Source organism: Gorilla gorilla, chromosome X (assembly GCF_029281585.2).
Source record: "Gorilla gorilla gorilla isolate KB3781 chromosome X, NHGRI_mGorGor1-v2.1_pri, whole genome shotgun sequence".
Lineage (NCBI taxonomy): Eukaryota > Metazoa > Chordata > Mammalia > Primates > Hominidae > Gorilla > Gorilla gorilla.
In genome coordinates, this window is record NC_073247.2 from 146,149,456 (window position 1) to 146,168,839 (window position 19,384).

A 19,384-nucleotide genomic window follows, 5' to 3' on the forward strand; every position below is an offset into this window, starting at 1 on the left:
TCTATGTTTGCTTGCTGTCTCTTCTTTTTGACCATGAGCTCAAGGGCAGGGATTGAGTTGTATTGATCTAGGTCTCCATTGTGTTTGGAACTTAATAGTTTTGCAAGTGTTTATTGAATCAAAGTTTGTTGAAATGAATGCATGGATGAAATAATGAATAAAATAGCAAAATGTGGGGATTTGGGGGGAAACTTAAAAAGATGGCATACTGCATAGGCATTGCATTTTGTCAGTTACACAATCATCTGTCTCATCCTGGCATCAGTAAGTGTGTAAAGCTGGTAGAAAATGATGCTGGGGAACCTGTCTTCATATACACCATAAATGTTTGGAATACACATTCTAGATCTTCTTATGCAAATCTTTAGCCACTCCCTTTCACAGCATAGGGCCTTGGGTTAAAGGGCTAAGGGTTCCTTGCAGCTAAATGGCTGATTTGTCCACCCTTATTAGGTATCTATTTGAAGAGTTCAACGTCACACCACCACGGTCACTGTTTGCTTGGGAAATTACACTTTAAAGTTGACATTGCAGAGAAAAGTAAAAAGATTGACGAAACAGTATAGAAACAGCGTTGGATCAAGACAGTGGAAATCCACCGCCACTACAGGAAAAATGGCTCTTGAAGAGCATCTTTAAATTTTCACTGGTTTAAGGCTTTTTTTTTTGGTTAAAGTCTGTGAAGCCCATAGAAAATAACAAAAGCTAACCCTTACATAGGGCATACTATGTGCCTAGGCATTATTCTGTGTGATTTACATATATTATCTCATTTCTCACAACTACCTTTTGAGACGAATACTATTATGATCTCCATTTTGGACAGGATGAAACTGAGGGACTGAGAGGTAATAGAAAGCGATCAAGGTCATAGAGCTAGAAGTGGCGGAGCTGGAGTTCAAACCCAAGCATGGCTCCAATACACCAAAGAGGAAAGCACTCGTCTAGGTGTCTGGTTTACATGTGTAGATTATAAAGAAAATCACCTTATCTTTTCTGATTGTGTTAATCCCAGCATTTATGGAGAGTCTGTTATATGCCAGGGATGCTAATAACACGCTTTAGTTGCATTATTTCATTTCTTCGTTACCACAAACCCGTGAGGCACTATTTTTATCCCCATTTTAAAGACCAAAAAAAAAAAGGTATAGAGGTTAAAACGATTCGCCCAAGGATTGAAATGCAGGCAGGGTGACTCCACTACAAGCTTCTCAGTCATTCCTGGCAATAAAACGAACGGAGGACCTCAAAGAGATGCCATGAGAGTACAATGAAATAATGGATGTGAAAAGGCCTCGGCGAACAAGTGCAAGGGATAAGGCCTGTCTACGTGAATCACTGTTGTGAACTGGTTACCCAGGGCCCCTGTCCAACGGTTTCCGTCCCAATCCTGCCCCTTCTCCGCCCAGCCCACAGCGATATCTTTGAATCTCTTTCTCTATCTCCTCTGATCCTGCCCCCAAACACTCGGCGGAGCGGCGGAGCGGAGAATAGAAGGTCCGCGCGCGAACAGGAGGCGGGGCCTGCCGCCTTCAGTCGTACAGGGGGTGGTTTCTGCACATGCGCTGTGGCTCTGCGGCTTCAGCTGCCCCCTCTCTGCGGCCAATCAGGGCCCGCGGCGCGCTCGGGACGTATCAACGCTCTGTGGGTCGTGTGCGTGCGAGGGGGGCGACGTAAGGGCGCTCCGCGAGCCCGTCTCTCCTCGAATGAAAGGAAACAACCTCCGGCGACAGAGCCCCGCTCTCAGGCACTGCTGGAGAACCGAGACCGACTTCTTTCTCTTTACCCTCATTGGCGCTTCTCTCCTGCAGTCCGCCTCTGGGCCCTGCCGGTGAGTCCCCACGGAACCCTGGGGCCCCCCATTCTCTCCCCGGCGGGAGAAGACAAGGAGGATGGCGGTGGCCAGGCCGCCGCCCCTGCCCGTTGTTAAAGGGGACTCTTGGTGGTCTCGCTTTATTGTCAGGGACCCCAGAAGCGCCGCTCATTGTAGGCGCTTGGCGGAGAGGCTGCTGAGAAAGTGCTTTGGAGGTGCAGAAGGAGAGGTTAGGCTTACGCCTAGACTTCGGGGGAGGGGGCGCAACATTTGAGGAGGGAAAAAACTGGGAATTTTTAGTTTTTGCCATTGCTTAGAACATATTTGGGAAGGAGGGAGACTCCCAGTTTGGGAAGAGTAAGAGGAAGAATTGTTAGGATGGCAAGAGAGAGAGCCTTACGGAATGAGGAAAAACTCCGGGGTGGGGGGAATTAGGGGTGAAACTGAGGTATAAGGGGAAGCTTACAACGAAGACTGTGAGAGGGCTAACTCTTGGGGGAGGGGGCATAAAGAAAGTGGTAGGATGATATTTTCCTGGATTCGGGAGGATTGGAAAAGGACGATTAGGGGACCCTGACTTTACGACGGAAAGGAACCTGCTGAAGTGTTTTAGAGGAAGATAGTTTTGTGACTTTAGCGCTTGATTAGAGGGAGATCTTGGAGTCTAGTGTGTATTGGGGGAATAAATAACGGAGAGGATCCGGTACTTTATGTGTACCGTCTTTCGTTATATGGATGAACACCACGGTATTCTTTTCCAATTTCCATTCGTTTTGATATTCTGCGTGGAAGTTAAAAAAATCTTTTGTTTTTAGAAAATCTTTTATTTTCATCGCCTTACTACCTAATGTCAGGTCTTATTTATACTGTTCAAATTCTTTCTCTACCCTTGGGTTTGAAACAACTGGAAAATTCCTTTAGTTTCCTTTTGAATAACCGCAAAAAGCAGTGCGAAGCATGTAATAATATCGTGCAACCAAATTCAGGTGCCCTTCCGGTACATCTTATTCGTTTATTTCTGTCCACTGTAACTTTCCTGTTAGAAATACTGCTTCTTTGGGGAATCACGTTTGTTATCTATTTTGATTTGTATATTTCAGCTTGCTTTCGCGTGGAATGTTTTAATCTTCCGGAACTGCAGTTTTTGTTGTTTTGTTTGTGTTTCTGTGAAAATGCTTTTTCAGATACCAGGCATTGATGAGCTCTGGAGTTGGTTCTTGAATGCTCTCTCTGATGTTTCAGGTTATTTCTACCTTGGTGCTTCGCAGCATCTTGGAAAATCAGAAATGCATTGATTGCTTCAGCTTAACTAATCTAGATTTTATTTTTTTTCCAGGCATTTAAATTATGTATTTCACGCTGTTACTGTTGCCTCTTTATTTCTGCTTTGTAGTATTTTCCATAATGCGATGTTTCTTTTAAAGAAAAGGCTTCATTGTTGCGTGAAAGCATCAAACTTTGATCTCCGCATGGCCTGAAAAACCTTTTAGACTAAAATTAAAATGCCATATAGCTGTGGATCATTATGAACCCCTTAGTATTGGTCCTTGGAATGCCCTTATTCTGCTTAAGTAGAGACCACAAATGTGACAACATTAGATAAAAATCTGTACTTTTATGATAAAGACATTTTTGCTAGGAGTCATTGTTTCCATGATGTTCTCCACTTCATGTTTTACAAGGAGACAAAAAATTACCAAGATATGCGCAGATGTATTATTTGAATTTTAGTGGAAAAATCCATTTAGTCATTGCATATTGGGGAAAGTTTTTAATTGGTTTGGTGCACTTTTTTTGTGGCTCTTCTTACTTTACAAATTAAATTTAAGCTGATTACAGAAAAAATACACTAGAATATTTTTTAATGCAAAATAAAGTGTACCTTTTTTCTCTTTTAGATTTTTGGGGTCTTTGATATCTAGAAAAGCAGGTTCTCAAAATTAGGATGAGAAATTAGCCTGTTTATAAATTGGAAGAGGCAGAATTAAATATAGACAGAATTTTGGGGATGCCATTTCGGAATTAATTTTAAGAATATGAAGTGATTTTTTTCCATTCTAGAAATTTTCTTTATCTTAAGCCAGCTTTATAGCCAGTGCTAGGATTGTATGGAAATTACACATTAAAGATGTCTGTACGGGATTTGATTTATACTGTGCCATCCTTTCAACTGGCCAGGATGACCGGGAGTAATGCTGAATACATTATTATGGTGATTTCAGAGTGCGTACTATTCATTGCATAGTAGTAAAGAAACTAATTTAGAACTCAAAATATAATAGCAAATTCTGATGCTATTTATGAATTTTGGTATTTTGCATAGTTAATTCTAAAAATTTGGGCAGGTATACTCTTGATAAAGAAACCGAACACAGATACTTGCCTGAGCAAATGCAAACACACTTCCCTTTTGTTTCTTTTGTTTCTCTGTTATGTCCTTTTTTTTCCTTTAATCCTAAAAGTATTTGCTGCCTGTTTTCAATCAGTTTCACGGTTTATAGCCAGTGCTATGAATACAGTACTATGGTAAAGTATCCGTTGTCATTTGGAAGACTGAGATATTTAAAATTATAGATAGCATTAAGAGTTTGTTAAACCTATCAAAGCAGAGACTGTCAGGGCCTTTGAAGTTGTGTTAAAAAGAAAATTCTAGACATAAATGGATGAGAAGACATGTTTTCTTTGTGGCTTCAGGTGAAATTTTGATTAAGTATCTGAATTTTATATTGAAAAGCACTGAATAGTTTGTAGATATTACCTTCCTAGCATACAGCTGCTACTGTTCTTGTTGGTGAACGAATGCTTCTCAGCTGCAATGTAGTGTTAGACAATTTTTTTCAACATAGTATTATGAAGCTGTTCAAATGTATAGACAAATTGAAAGAATTTAGTAAATTAATTTTAAGACAAAAGTTTGAGATTTTTCTTGATTGTGACGTGTGTTGTGGCAACCTGGATCTTGAACTGCTTAGTCCTGTTGATTTGGGAAAACTGTACAAATCAAGTAACTGGTTTTAAATTTCTTCTGAAGAATCCATATTAAGATTGATGATCTAAATCTGAAACCTTTCATGTTAGAGCTTTCCTTCCCTTTTTTTGACTACACTGTACTACCTATAATTAAAATGTGACCAAATTTAAGGCTCATTCAGAAAAAAATTTCTTCCTTTACACAATATTACTAATTTAAGTACGGAAGTTACTACATTTAGAAGACCACTATCAGTTTGTGACTTTAATTGATAAGCAGGCTTGGAGTAAATCTTAGTCATATAATATGGTTGTTTTATAAATAATTGGGTCTTAAAGTCTGCATTTTTAAATAGACTGTCAGAAGCCTAACTTTTTATTTACTTGAAAATGGAATAGAATAGCAAAAATTAATTTATTAAAGACATATTCCTGATTTTTTTAAACTCAGAAATAATTTTTAAAGTACACCAAAGTCATAGTTAGGTAAATTCGTTTTACTTTTATTGTTTTATCAATATGTGAACTTTAAGAAATTGTTCAATTACAGAATTCTGTTCCCACGGAGTATTCTGAAGTTTCCTTAGTAGCTTTTACCGTGTTCTTAAGAGGTATAATTCTTTATCGCCTTGAAAGGGCACCTAGTTACACATGAAAATATTTTACGTTAATTATGCCAGCAGGGGATAATTTAATATTATACATTGTACATTTTTCTCCACACAGAACTAGTGTCAGTTATTTCACATATCCTCCAATTTGGAAGCAGTTTGATTTTTCTCAATTACTCTAAACTTCATTTAGCTGTCTGTTATCTATCTATCTGTAGTTATTACGGAGGCATCTTAGGTTTTAATGTTAATTTATGTATACTAAATAACCGTTTAAAAATGTATATATTAAAACCTATGTCAGACATTAAACAACTTACATGAGTATGTATAAACTGATTTTAAAACAAAATGAACTTTGTTACCCTTCTTATTCTCTGTAGCATTTCTTGTGGCTTAGAGTGGCTTAATTTGTCTATACTAAATAAACATTTAAAAATGTGTGTATTAAAACCTAGGTCAAATTTTTAACAACTTTCATGAATATGTATAAACTGATTTTAAAATAAAATTAACATTGTCGCCCTTCTTATTCTCTGTAGCATTTCTTGAGGCTTAAAGTGGCATTCTAAAGGCAATTTAAAAATCATGTCAAGCTCAGTTGAACAGAAAAAAGGGCCTACAAGACAGCGCAAATGTGGCTTTTGTAAGTCAAATAGAGACAAGGAATGTGGACAGTTACTAATATCTGAAAACCAGAAGGTGGCAGCGCACCATAAGTGCATGGTAAGTATACCGGCAGCAACAGAGACCTTGAAACGATTCATGAGACTCTTAATAACACATGAATGTTCCTGAATACTAAAAAAAAAACAAAAACCAAAAAAAAACTCAGTTAAATTTTAAGAAATGGTTTATCACTAATGCTATGCCATTTTTACTAGAAAATTACCATTTAAATTTGACATCTTATTTACTGTTTTACTGTAATTAATTTATATATGAACCTTAATTTTTTTTAAATGTAATTTATAGCTCTTTTCATCTGCTTTGGTATCATCACACTCTGATAATGAAAGTCTTGGTGGATTTTCTATTGAAGATGTCCAAAAGGAAATTAAAAGAGGCACGAAGCTGGTAAGTTGGTATTTCTGCCTCTTGAGAATAAAAATTATTTAAACTCATTAAAGAGGAAATTGCTTATTTTAGAGTGTATTGCATTATTAACTGAGTATAATTTTAAATTGCAGGCTTTTTTTTTTTTTTTCTGAGCCAGCAAAATCCAAGGTCGGGTTTATCTTATTTACCACTCAACAAAAAGGAATGAGTCAATATTTATACTATTCAATTTTTTTTGCTTTTCAAAGAGAATTAAAATCTTTTTGGAGGCTGTTTACTTAGAAAACAAACAGTTTGGTTAATTTGAGTATATATTGTGTTAAAGTCTTCATTCAAGTTTATTTTTCATAATTCTGATATGTTTTCATCTCCATCATAAAGTTATGGTCATTACAAATGAACATGACAGTAGCCTCTCAAAAGGAAAATGTTAGCACTTGCTGAACAAAGTATTTTACTGTAGTTCAGCTGTATAACACAACATTTATGACTTTGGATAACTTTCAGTGAATTTCACAGGAGCTTTTCTGAAGCTGCGTTAGAGTAATGTTCCTGTAGTTGTCTTCACTACCAATAACCATATTAGTAAGATATTACATTGCTCTGTTGGAATAGTAATGTCATCTCAGTTGGTACTTATGACACATTATGGTTTACTTTGAAATGATTATTTTTTGTCTTTTTTGTTTCCTTCCTTTTTGTGGAGAACGGGATCTCGCTATATTGCCCAGGCAGGTCTCGAACTCCTGGGCTCAAGCTGTCTTCCCGCCTCTGCCTCCCTGAGAGCTGGGATTACAGGCGTGAGCCACTGTGCCCGGCTACTTTGAAACAATTAATGGGAAGATTTATTTTTATTTTTCTCATTTGAACACTTTATTAAAATTACATCCATAAATGCACCTTTAATAGCTTTGCTATCCAGTTTCATTTTTTAAAAGATGCGTTTTGCCAAACATACAACTGTGTTTGTAGTTACTAAATAACCTCTTATTTCACAAAGACTCTGAGATGGTAGTTTTTGGATGAAATGGTAATGGGAAGAGGGGGGCTATCATTTTGATGATCAGGAATAATATGTTTTGAAAAGTAGTCTTCTATTAATCGTTTTACATAAAAAGCAATATGAAGAAATATGGGCTCAAAAATGACATTTGGGATTTGCTTTAGGATAGTCTCAAATCCTAGTATCAGTATTAGTACAAATGAGAATCCAGAGGTGAAACCATTTCTGTTGTAGTGAGACCTTAACTGTGAAAATGTTTATCTTCCCCATCCCCAAAACTGTAGATATTAATAGAAAGCTTTTTTTCCTTTTTCTTTTCTTTTCTTTTCTTTTTTTTTTTTTTTTTTTGAGACAGAGTTTCACTCTCGTTGCCCAGGCTGGAGTGCAGTGGCGCAGTCTCAGCTCACGGTAACCTCTCTCTACTGGGTTCAAGTGATTCTCCTGCCTCAGCCTCCCAAGTAGCTGGGATTACAGGCATGCGCCACCATGTCTGGCGAATTTTGTATTTTTAGTAGAGATGGTGTTTCACCATGTTAGTCAGGCTGGTCTTGAACTCCAGACCTCAGGTGATTTGCCCACTTTGGCCTCCTAAAGTGCTGGGATTACAGGTGTGAGCCATCACGCCCAGCCTAGAAAGCCCTGTTTTTCAAATGTGAATTTTATTTGGTGGTTTTAGGTTTCTTCACGTTACTGTGCTGATTTCTGAGAACCATAGCACTATGTTTTTATTTCCTAGTCCTTAAAATAAATGCAGATATAAAAAAGAATGATACTTACCTGAAAGTGATTGTGCTGTAAACCTTATTACCCCTTTATTTATTGCTTGACATTATGACTATCCCTGGAAAATATTTCTGTATCCTGACTTGTTAGCATTTTGTCACTTGACACAGCTTGTATAGTCAGAACAAAAGCAGTTTTTGTCCCTAATGTTGAAACATTATTAACAAATGCAGTGCCTAGTGTTACACTATGTGAAGCAACAGCATACATCTGTCAATATTGCCAAGTTCAGTGGAGATTTAATTTATTTGGGCCTTTTTTTTTTTTTTTTGACAGAGTCTCACTCTGTCGCCCAGGCTGGAGTGCAGTGGCGTGATCTCGGCTCACTGCAAGCTCCACCTCCCAGGTTCACACCATTCTCCTGCCTCAGCCTCCCAAGTAGCTGGGACTACAGGCGCCCACCACTGTGCCCAGCTAGTTTTTTGTATTTTTAGTAGAGACGGGGTTTCACCTTGGTCTCAATCTCCTGACCTCGTGATCTACCTGCCTCGGCCTCCCAAAGTTCTGGGATTACAGGTGTGAGCCACCGCGCCCGGCCTTGGACCTATTTGTTAAAGCATCAGAACTTTGTATGAGTTTTACTATTATAAATTGTTTTGATTAATTTTTAGTGTTATAGTGTAGGGAGATAATTTTTTCCCCAAATGTAGTGTGTTACAAATAATGAAATTTGTTCCTTGATCTAGGGAATGGAACAATACTGGGAATTGAGAACACAAGCTTTAGTAACAGACTTGAGTTTGAATCCCAGCTCTGTCATTTACTAGCTAGGTGATCCTGAGTAAGTTATTTACTTCTCCAGGCCATGTTTTCCTCACCTGCAAAAGGGGATAGATAATGACAGTACTTGCCTCCCAGAATTATTGCCAGAATTAAAAGAGGAAGTATATAGGATTTAAGGTGGTGCTGGGCACATGGTTAGGACTTGATAAATAGTAGCCACCACTTACTGTTTTTGTTTGTTTTTGTTTTTGAGATGGAGTCTTGCTCTGTTGCCCAGGCTGGAGTGCAGTGGTGCGATCTCAGCTCACTGCAGCCTCCACTGGGTTCAAGCAATTCTCCTGCCTCAGCCTCCCGAGTAGCTGGGACTACAGGTGTGTGCCACCATGCCTGGCTAATTTTTAATTTTTTTTTATTTTTAGTAGAGACAGGGTTTTGCCACATTGGCCAGGCTGGTCTTGAACTCCTCACTTGAGACCGTCTGTCCGCCTCGGCCTCCCAAAGTGCGGGGATTCCAGGTGTGAGCACTGAGGAATAGTGGCAGAAGGGAAGAACTTTTGCTCCGTTTCCTTCCCTTAGAATGTCAGTTTAAACAACTTATATAGGGGATAGGAATGTAACATACGTTTAGGTTTGAAATAATTTTTGAAACTCCTTTTAGCCTTCAGTTTTGCTTCTTTCATTATATCATTTTTACATGATGTGCTGTCAGGTAACCAAAATTCTAGATTTAAGTTTGATTCTCTACTATTCCCTGTGTCAATTTGTCTAAGCAATAAAAGGGCTATGAATCAGATAGGAGGGGGGAAAAAAGAGTGAAGAGCTTAATGTAACTAGATAAACTGCATATAAACTAGGTAATCAGCTTCCCTAATTGACATTTTTTTTTTTTTTTGAGATGGAGTTTCGCTCTTGTTGCCCAGGCTGGAGTGCAATGGCGTGATCTCGGCTCACTGCAACCTCCGCCTCCTAGGTACAAGCGATTCTCCTGTCTCAGCCTCCCAAGTAGCTCAGATTACAGGCATGCGCCACCATGCCCAGCTAATTTTTTTGTATTTAGTAGAGACGGGGTTTCACCATGCTAGGCTGGTCGCGAACTCCTGACCTCAGGTGATCTACCAGCCTCGGCCTCCCAAAGTGCTGGGATTACAGGTGTGTGCCACCATGCCTGGCCCCTAATTGACTTTTTAAGGCATTTTATCCCGTGAGCCTGTTTGCTTTGGCTCCTGTTCATCTGGATTTCTAGGTGCAAAGTAGGTCATGAACACTCATTCAAAATCATCGAAAACTGGAGTACTGAACCCTGAGTGCTTTCAAGACAAATTTCATTCTGTACCTGGTGTTGACTCCAAAGTTGCTCGCTTGCCCCAAAGAAAAGAACAGAGAGATAAGGAGGCTAGGGCTTGAGGTTAAAGTGTACGTATCAATAGCCAGGTGGGTCAGAGTTGAGGATGAGAGGGCTCAGTAGAGCAGGAGGTGTGAGTGTTTGGTTTTTATGTTCTTGCTGCCACAGGCAGTTTTCCAAGGTTCATGTCAGCCACAAGGATCAAAGGAGGAAAGCCATTCTGCATGAACATTTTCATCTCCTTTACACGGTCTTTAATTATATAGCACCAAGATGGACCAGGAAAAATTTGCCAGAGTACTAAGGCTTTTATGATTTGATGCCCTGTTTTTGCAGTTTAGACAGATATATATTTTTCCAGTATGATTTCCAGTTTCTAGTGAAGCCATATGGAGATACCACATCTGTACCATCTATTCTTACTTAACTCCAGTCATCTAGCCAAGAAATGCAAATTTCCAAGTAAAATTATGAGTTAGCACTGCTTTTTTGAATTTAAGGAGATACTTGAAAGAAGGATATTTGAAGAATTTACCATTTCTGGATGAAGCTAGCTGGTGAGATTACTAAGGGTATCTACTATCTACATTGGATAGCTATTCTTCTTTTTTTTTTTTTTTAAGATGGAGTTTCCCTCTTGTTGCCCAGGCTGGAGTGCAGTGACGTGATCTCGGCTCACTGCAACTCCGCCTCCCAGGTTCAAGCAATTCCCCTGCCTCAGCCTCCCCATTGGCTGCGATTATAGGCGCCCACCACCACGCCCAGCTAATTTTTTGTATTTTTAGTAGAGACAGGGTTTTACCACGTTGGCCAGGCTGGTCTCAAACTCCTGACCTCAGGTGATCCGCCTGCCTCTGCAGATAGCTATTATTCTAATTGGTACCAGTGTCAGATTATATCACAGATTACAAGAAGAGAAAGAGTTCAGAAGGCCATTTAGTTCACCTGTCTTACCCCTATGCAAGATTTCCTACAAGCCACTCAAGATAAGATTTTTTAATCCTAGTGCTTTGGGAGGCCGACTGGGAGGATTGCTTGAGGCCAGGAGTTGAAGACCAGCCTGGACAACAAAGTGAGACCCCATCTCTACAAAAAATTTTAAAAATTTTGAAATGTGGCGTGTTCCTGTAGACCTAGCTACTCAAGAGGCTGAGGTGGGAGGATTGCGTAAGCTCAGGAGTTCGAGGCTGTGGTGAGCTATGATTGTGCCACTGTATCCATCTAGCCTGGGTGATAAAGTGAGGTCCTGTCTCAAAAAAAAAAAATTTTTTTTGCCCTGTTCTTAAATATATCAAGAAATTGTAATTCTACCCAAGTAACCTGAAACAAGACCAGTAATATATAACACTCTTCAGAGTTGAGAAATTCATCCTTCTGTATAAATTAAGTATTTCTCTTAATTTAAAGCCATTTTAGATCTGTCTCCTTCCATTAAATAAATATTTGAGTTTTTTTTTTATTATTAAAAAACCCTTCATATACTTGATGACTGTCCTCAGGTCACTCCTAAACGTTCCCTTTTTTCACACTAAATTTTACTCGTGTCTTATGAAATCCTCTGAACAGTTTTCCTGCTTTTTCTAGTAGTAGAAATAGAAATAGCTAACATTTGTTAGACACTTAACATGTGCTAGGGACTATGCTAAGTTTTTTAATTATATGATCCTTTTTAATGCTGATAATCATGTTGTGAGATAGAGAAGTATTCTTATCTTACATGTGAGGAAATTGAGGCTCAGATGAGTTAAGTAACCTGACTGTAGCTAGTAAGTGGCAGAGCTGGGATTTGAATCCAGGGTCAGTTGACTCCCAAGCCAGAACTCCTAATCACCAGGTTACGCTAGACTATCTTTTAAGCTACCGACTCCAAAATCACATTTAAAGAAACATAAGGATTACAGCTTAGCAGTTTTCTAATAAAGATGGAAATAGTACTGAATTTAGGACATAATCAGACTCCTATTAATATGTTCTGTTAAATAGTAATATCTTGTTAATTTTTAGGACAAAAACCCTATACACATCCTATGTAAGAATATTGTGATTATTACCCTCCAGATACTTTTTAGCCTCTGAAAATAAAAAGACCATTTCCACATAGTCTTCACTTTGTTATTTACTCAGTACCACTGGAGTACTTAGCATTTTAAAGAAACAGGGTGTCTTCTGTCTGGGAGGAGTCTTACCTATTGAGATAGTTCAGACTGCTTCCTAGAGCTGGTAAGGTTAAAAAAATGGAATGAGTCTAGGAAATATTAATAGGTTAGCCATACCAGAATAGGTCTTTGAGACCCATTCCAGTTGAGTAAGGTGGGATGATTGCAGGGTCTTCCAACATTAGAGAAGAATTTCAACTCAGATAGGAAGGGATGGGGAAGGGTAAAAGCAGGATTTTTCAGGAGACAGGTGATATACAATAGTCACTGTGGAGAATGAAGTATAATAATGGCAGCATATTTGTCTACTCTACATAGATGTCCTGCAGGCATCTTAAACTCAACCTGTCTTAAACCAGTATTCATCACCATTCCCCCCCACCACGCCCACTCCCTGAAACCTGATTCTTCTTCTGAATCCTTTACCATCAACTCTTCCTTCTTCCATATCAGTGACGTCAATTCTATTTGTGGGATATCTCTGCCTTTTCTTTCTTTCTTTCTTTCTTTTTCTTTTTCTTTTCTTTTTTTTTTTTCGAGATGGAGTCTTGCTCTGTCGCCCAGGCTGGAGTACAGTGGCACGATCTCGGCTCACTGCAAGCTCTGCCTCCTGGGTTCACACCATTCTCCTGCCTCAGCCTCCCGAGTAGCTAGGACTACAGGCGCCCACCACCACTCCTGGCTAATTTTTTGTATTTTTAGTAGAGACGCGGTTTCACCATGTTAGCCAGGATGGTCTTGATCTCCTGACCTCATGATCTGCCCGCCTCAGCCTCCCAAAGTGCTGGGATTACAGGCGTGAGCCACTGCGCCCAGCCTGCCTTTTCTTTCTTAATGCTACCCTATGTCCAGTCTTGCTTCTCCCACCCTTCCAACATACTACTGGTAGTTACTTGATCTCTGCTTTTAAAAGCTAATGCCACTCCCTAACTGGAAACCTTTCATGATTTCTTACTGCATACAATATAATGTCCAGAGGCCTCAGCCTGCCATTCAGAAGTCTTGTCTTAACCCACTTTTTCCATCCTTATCTCATTCTCTCTCCTCTAGGTTTTCCAAGCATCCTGTCTCTGTCCCCGCTGCGGTGCCTATACTGATGTTCACCTCTGCTTGCGGCTCTTTTTTCCTCCTAGCTGCCTCTCAAAAGTTCTGTCTGTTTTTGAGATCCAGCTCAAACTTCACACTTCATTTCTGTCATATAGCATAACACAATATGCATTGTATTTGATACACATGTGCAAGCCTTTTTTCTCCACTGTATTGTTGACTCTGGGAGAGTAAGACTGTATTCTCTTTGCCCAGCCTAGCATGATGTGGGGATAATGCATAGAAAACTCTTAATATGGTGCTTGATGTCTTCTTTGTGCTCAATAGTGTTCTAATAAATAAGTGGGCGCTCATTGTTGGTGGACTTTGAAGATGGAAAGGGCTTCAGCTGGATAATAGTGTGAAGCCTTAATAACAGGCTAGGTATAAATTGAACAGGGAAGTCATGGCGTAGCACAGAATTCCTCTCTTTTGGTTAATTAGTATTTTAGTGTTGTTTACAACTTGAGCAGTTTGAAAAGGGAGGAGAGTAATTTAGAGGGAAAAATGAGGTTGGTTATTTTTTTCCAGAGAGTAGAGAGCTGTGTATGCCTCAAACATGAGAGTTTTCATGTTTCTTCAGCCTTCACTCCCTCAGTATGGTTTTGTGTTTGTTGTTTCCTTAGGTATTATATTTGTCAAGGCCCCATATAGTATAGAGTTTAGAATTCACCTGTTTATCAAATACTTTAGTGCCCACTTTCTACCAGCACAATGCTAGGTACTTTGAATGTAAACATGAATAAATATGGTTTAACCTTAGAAGTATTTAAAGAATGGCACAGGAGAGCTGGGAAGGAGGATCACAATTAATTATGAGAAGTCAGAAGGCTCCATAGAAAACGAGAGTTGAAATGTGTTCCACCAGGAGAGTGATGCTATGGAAGTCAAAAACAAACAATTTCAAGGAGGAAGAAGCGGTCAAAAAATATTAAATAAGTATTAAATGCCAGTGCTATTTATAGTAGATTGTGTGACTTACTTAGCGTTCAGTAGGGGCAAAATGGGATACCCACATTGTATAGAATGCTGCCACTTTGCTTTCTGCAATCACAGAAGCTGAAGATTCTGGATGACTATTGGTGCTACTAAATCGTTAGAGCAGTGGTACCTAACCAACTCTACTAAATCAGAAAAGGGGCAGGGGTGAGGGTTGTGTTCCAGACACAATGTTTTGAAAAAGGTTCCCAGATGATTTTTTTTTTTTTTTTAGACGGAGTCTCACTCTGTCGCCAGGCTGGAGTGCAGTTGTGTGATCTTGGCTCACTGCAACCTCCGTCTCCCTGGTTCAAGTGATTCTCCTGCCTCAGCCTCCCGAGTAGCTGGGATTACAGGCACACGCCACCACGCCCAGCTAATTTTTGTATTTTTAGTACAGACGGGGTTGGGAGTTTCACCATGTTGGCCAGGATGGTCTCGATCTCCTGACCTTGTGATCCACCTGCCTCGGCCTCCCAAAGTGCTGGGATTACAGGTGTGAGCCACCGTGCCTGGCCTCCCAGGTGATTTTTGATGAACAACCCTGGTTATGGACCATTGCCTTGTGTCAGGGGTTGGCAAACTTTCTGTAAAGGACCAGACAATATTTAAGGTTTTGTAAGCTATGTGGTCTCAGTTGAAATCACAGACAATACACAAAGAAATGAGCATGACTGTGTTTTAATTAAACTTTTTATTTACAAAAAGTTTTTTTGTAAATAAAACAAAGTTTGTAAATCCCGTGGATTAGGCCCACAGGATGCCTTCTGTAGGGAGGAAAAGAGGTAAATTTTCTTCCTGAAGATTTATTCAGTGGCCTCATTGTCATCTGTGTAGCTAAGTGTACATGCATTGTGAATGTATTCATATAAATGTGATTTTTTTTAAAAGCTCCAGTTAAGGCATGCAGATTAATTTTAATGTATGCAGATATTTTACCAGTCATTTATATTAAAATGAACTTTACTTTTGAGGTGATAAAGGAGAATGAATGTAAGGTCAAAGAGAAACTTGGAAGTGTAATGATGGAGAAAATTGGGTCTTTGGCTATTACTGAATACATTTTTTTAATGCATAATTTTTTTATTTGCCTCCATTTAATACTTTTTGGTAACTGGGAATACTGTCAATTAATTTCATTATAAAATCCTCATTTATTTTTGCTAATGGAGGAGATCCAAAACCAATAATATAAACAAAATGTATTCTTGGTGTTGGGGGCTGTCTTGGTACTTATTTGAACATAGGTGTGGACGAGGTGTTCTTCACAGACTAAATATAGCAAGCGGCATAGCAGTTTAGAGTACCCTCAGCTGGAAAAACCCATACATGAGAAAAGCTTGGACATAAAAATCTGAGCTCAGAAAATGTCTGTCTGAATCTTTCAGATACACAAAAAGAAACTTCAGAAACTCCAATAAGATAATTTATATTCCTCATCAATCATGATGCAGAAAGTCAGATAGAGTTGGAGTATGTGATATTCTGAGCAAGATCAGGAGATGAGGTTAAGGCTTAGTTCATTTCCCTCCAATTTCCAAGACATCTGAAATAATCTATTCAGTAACTACTTAGATTTAGTCTGTTAAATCTAGTAAAAATTTAATGAGTACTTTTCAGTGGCCCTAGTTTTTAGAAGCACCTGGAATTTAAGGTCCTAATCTGTTTTTCAAGCAACTTGTCACTTTTCAGTGACTGACAGCTTTCAGATTTCACTGTTTTCTGGCTTTCCATTTAAACCTTAAAAGTAGTGTTTAGTTTGTGTTTTTATGAGACCTCCTTCAAAATGCTGTATTTTTAAAAAATAGTAACTAAAGGATCAAACAGAAACAGTTATGAGTTCGTATTCCACCCTCCCATGAAGTGGCACTTTTTTAGGAATTTTTAACACATAAATTTAACAAATAAAAACTAAAACAGCAGTTAACCAGATAATTCAGAGCCACTCTGTTGTCTAGTTATTTGGATATGTGAGGTATTACTATAAATAAAGCAATGAAGCTGGAGTTAAGGAGCATTTTTGGGGCATCTCTGAAAACTTGCCCCTAACTGTACTGTCACTTTCTAGTTTTTATTGGAGGTAGTATTACCTGTTATTAAAACAAAAAGCCAAGCACCTGAGTAAGGTAAGCTGCTCTCACTTTGTTTTTGGCTTGTATCTCCTGTGCAAATATCCTCAGTACAGCGTTCCCTACTCCAAGAGCTTTTGGCATTTTTTTTCTTTGCCTACAGGCTCAAGAACGTGACCTCTTTTTGTACCCTCCTTTGCCTTGTCTGTGCATTTGTAGCAGTTTTCTGGGAGCAGGTTTCTTCAGAACAGTTAACTGCTTGGCTGTGAGAATGTGTATCTATACACTGATAGTCAGTTACTGACAGACATATTAGATATAGGACGATGAAGCTGGACAAAGCTAAGTTGCAGACAGCCTTTCCTCCATCAGTTCCCTATGGCTCTATCTGACCGTTAGGTTCCAGCTTTTCCCCAAGAGCCTTGTCGTAGAAGTTGGCAATCTCATTTTCATTTTACTCCCCTATAGTTACTGAGAAAGCAATATTTTTCCTTTTGTTCTTTAAGACTTCTTTTTGCAAACTGAATTTCAGTCCTGTCCTAGTTAAGCTGACTGAGGAGCAGGTATGCCCCAGCCTCTGGCTCCTACCCGACATTAGCTAAGTCTCAGTCCATTTAGTTCCTTGTGTCTCCTCTCATGCATGACTTAGTTCCTCTTTCATCAGTGGGTCAGCTCCTTGAGACTCTGCTTATGTTGCACAATTTAACCTTAAGTTAGTGTACCTTCTAACAATACGATAGAGACGCCATGCAAATATCTGTAATAAGACAGGACCTCTTTTTCCAGTATCCCTAATTTGAAGCTGGTAATTAATTATTAAGGTTTACTAGGTCGACTAGGTAGCAAACTGAATAGGGGAGTAAGAGAAAAATTATTATTAATGAAGAAGTTTTCACCTCTATCTAAATCAAGAACTTGAAATCAGGATACAAGCAGGATAAGCTGAGAATTAACATGTATGCCTATGTTGGAGGCAGGAAATTAGCCCTCAACAGAATATCTGATACATGGGGCAGGCTTTTTTTGCGGGGAGTTGGGGAGAGGTCTTCCATTGTTTTTGAAAAACATGTTTCTGTCAGGTTAACTTTCATTTTCCCACGTTTGAGGGAGCCATGGATACTGTGCAAGCATGATGGTACATGGCAGCTGACAGTCATTCTGCTGAAGGCCCAGTAGGGACTGTGGTAAATTGGAGAGCAAATGTTTTGTGTGAAGGGAGATACTGGAGCCATTATTAGGGTATAACCAACCAGGTGCCTTGTGGTAGAGGGGTCCCCATTTTCCAGTTATTTCACCTTTTTCTAGGGAAGGCCTCTTTGTTTTATTTTTATTTCCTATAACATTTTTTAAGCTGGACTAGCCACCTATCTGGTTTCTCAGCTTCTTTAATTTTTCTTTTTATCTCATCTTAGTTTTCAACCTTGTTTCTAGCGGGGCTAATCTTTTCCCTGAAACATTCTCGCCACGTTCATTCTGTGCTCCTCCAACTGGATTGATCTCCCCAATTTCACCATTCCCAGTCCTAGATCAGAATGTTTAAATATTTTTAGAAGTAGCTGAAGATAATTATATTAAATCTGCAGGTATTAGAAACATGAATGAGAAAAAATATGCCATAAGATAAAGATCTTCAATAATAGAGTATGTTTGCAATGTCATACTTACTGAACACTACTTTGTAAGGCACAGTGTTAGTCTTCAAAACAAAATTCTGTCTAGAATGAATTGATTGATAAAATTTATGTATTTATAAAGATAATCAGCCATATAATGGAGTAAAATGATAAGAGCCAAAATGAACAGTATATATCTTGAGTCCCATAGGAGTTTAGAGAAAAAGGATTATTTTAGAGGTTGGAATATAGCATGGTAGACTAAGATAATTTTCCCTTTTTGTATTCATAGGTAAGCAAGCAAATGTAAACATTGTATTTTGGCTTTATTATGGATAATTTTTGCTATTTTGTTAGTACCTTGCCAGAAATTTGACTGCTTGTATGTGAATGCTGCATAAAATAGGTCCTGGGAATTCTAATTTAGCAAAATTCCAACTCCTAACCTTGTAAAGAAGTTTCCACTCCGAAAATATTTTTTATTGGTATGTCTTCCTCTTTCTTGTCTTTCTTGAGTGAAACTGACTATAAAAACAAAGTAAGCTTTAAAAAAATTATCTGTCCTGAGTTGCTGTATTTAACTGGTTATTTGCAAAATGCATGTATTTCACTATAGCAGCTTAAAACCAGTTACTTTGGGCAGATTTAAATTTATAACCAGCCAAAAACTATTTTGGTATATTTTGGGTTTTTGGTTCCCATCTTATTCTCACCAGACTGAGAGACGGATATTGAAAGCATTTACTAGAGTTTTCCTAATTTGTTTTTTAAATAATATTTTTGCATATAAAAGTACTTTTGCCCATTGTAGAAAAATCAAAATACAGGGCATTATGAAGAAAACCAGCCACCCAGAGATAGCCACTTAGCATTTTGCTGTTTTTACTTGTACCTGTTTTAAAGAATCTATGTTATAAACATAGTTGGGTTCATAATTCACATAGTTTTGTATCCTGCCTCATTTTTTTTAACTTAACATTACACATAGATCTTCCTGAGCCATTCCAATTTCTTTGAAGAGTGGCTGTAGAACATTCTCTCATATGTGTATACTATAATTTATTTAAACATTTTTCTTTTTCTTTTTTTCTTTTTTTTTTCTTTTTTTATTTTTTTGTGATGGAGTTTCACTCTTTTTGCCCAGGCTGGAGTGCAATGGTACAATCTCAGCTCACCGC

The 19,384-nt window shown here is 38.5% G+C and overlaps 1 protein-coding gene across 3 annotated transcripts in view; it reads left to right on the forward strand.

Annotated features, from left to right (window-relative positions):
• The first annotated feature begins 1,463 nt into the window (after positions 1 to 1,463).
• The window catches only part of PHF6 (PHD finger protein 6), a 55,736-nt gene continuing 37,815 nt past the window's right edge, over positions 1,464 to 19,384 (forward strand). Inside the window, exons 1-3 of one of the 3 annotated variants that reach the window (XM_004064888.3) lie at positions 1,464 to 1,831; positions 5,937 to 6,120; positions 6,370 to 6,471. In XM_004064888.3, the coding sequence (XP_004064936.1) occupies positions 5,983 to 6,120; positions 6,370 to 6,471 (240 nt within the window). In that variant the 5' untranslated portion in view covers positions 1,464 to 1,831; positions 5,937 to 5,982. The remainder of the gene's footprint in view (positions 1,832 to 5,936; positions 6,121 to 6,369; positions 6,472 to 19,384) is intronic. The other 2 variants (XM_019019724.2, XM_004064890.3) reach the window with 2 other exon arrangements.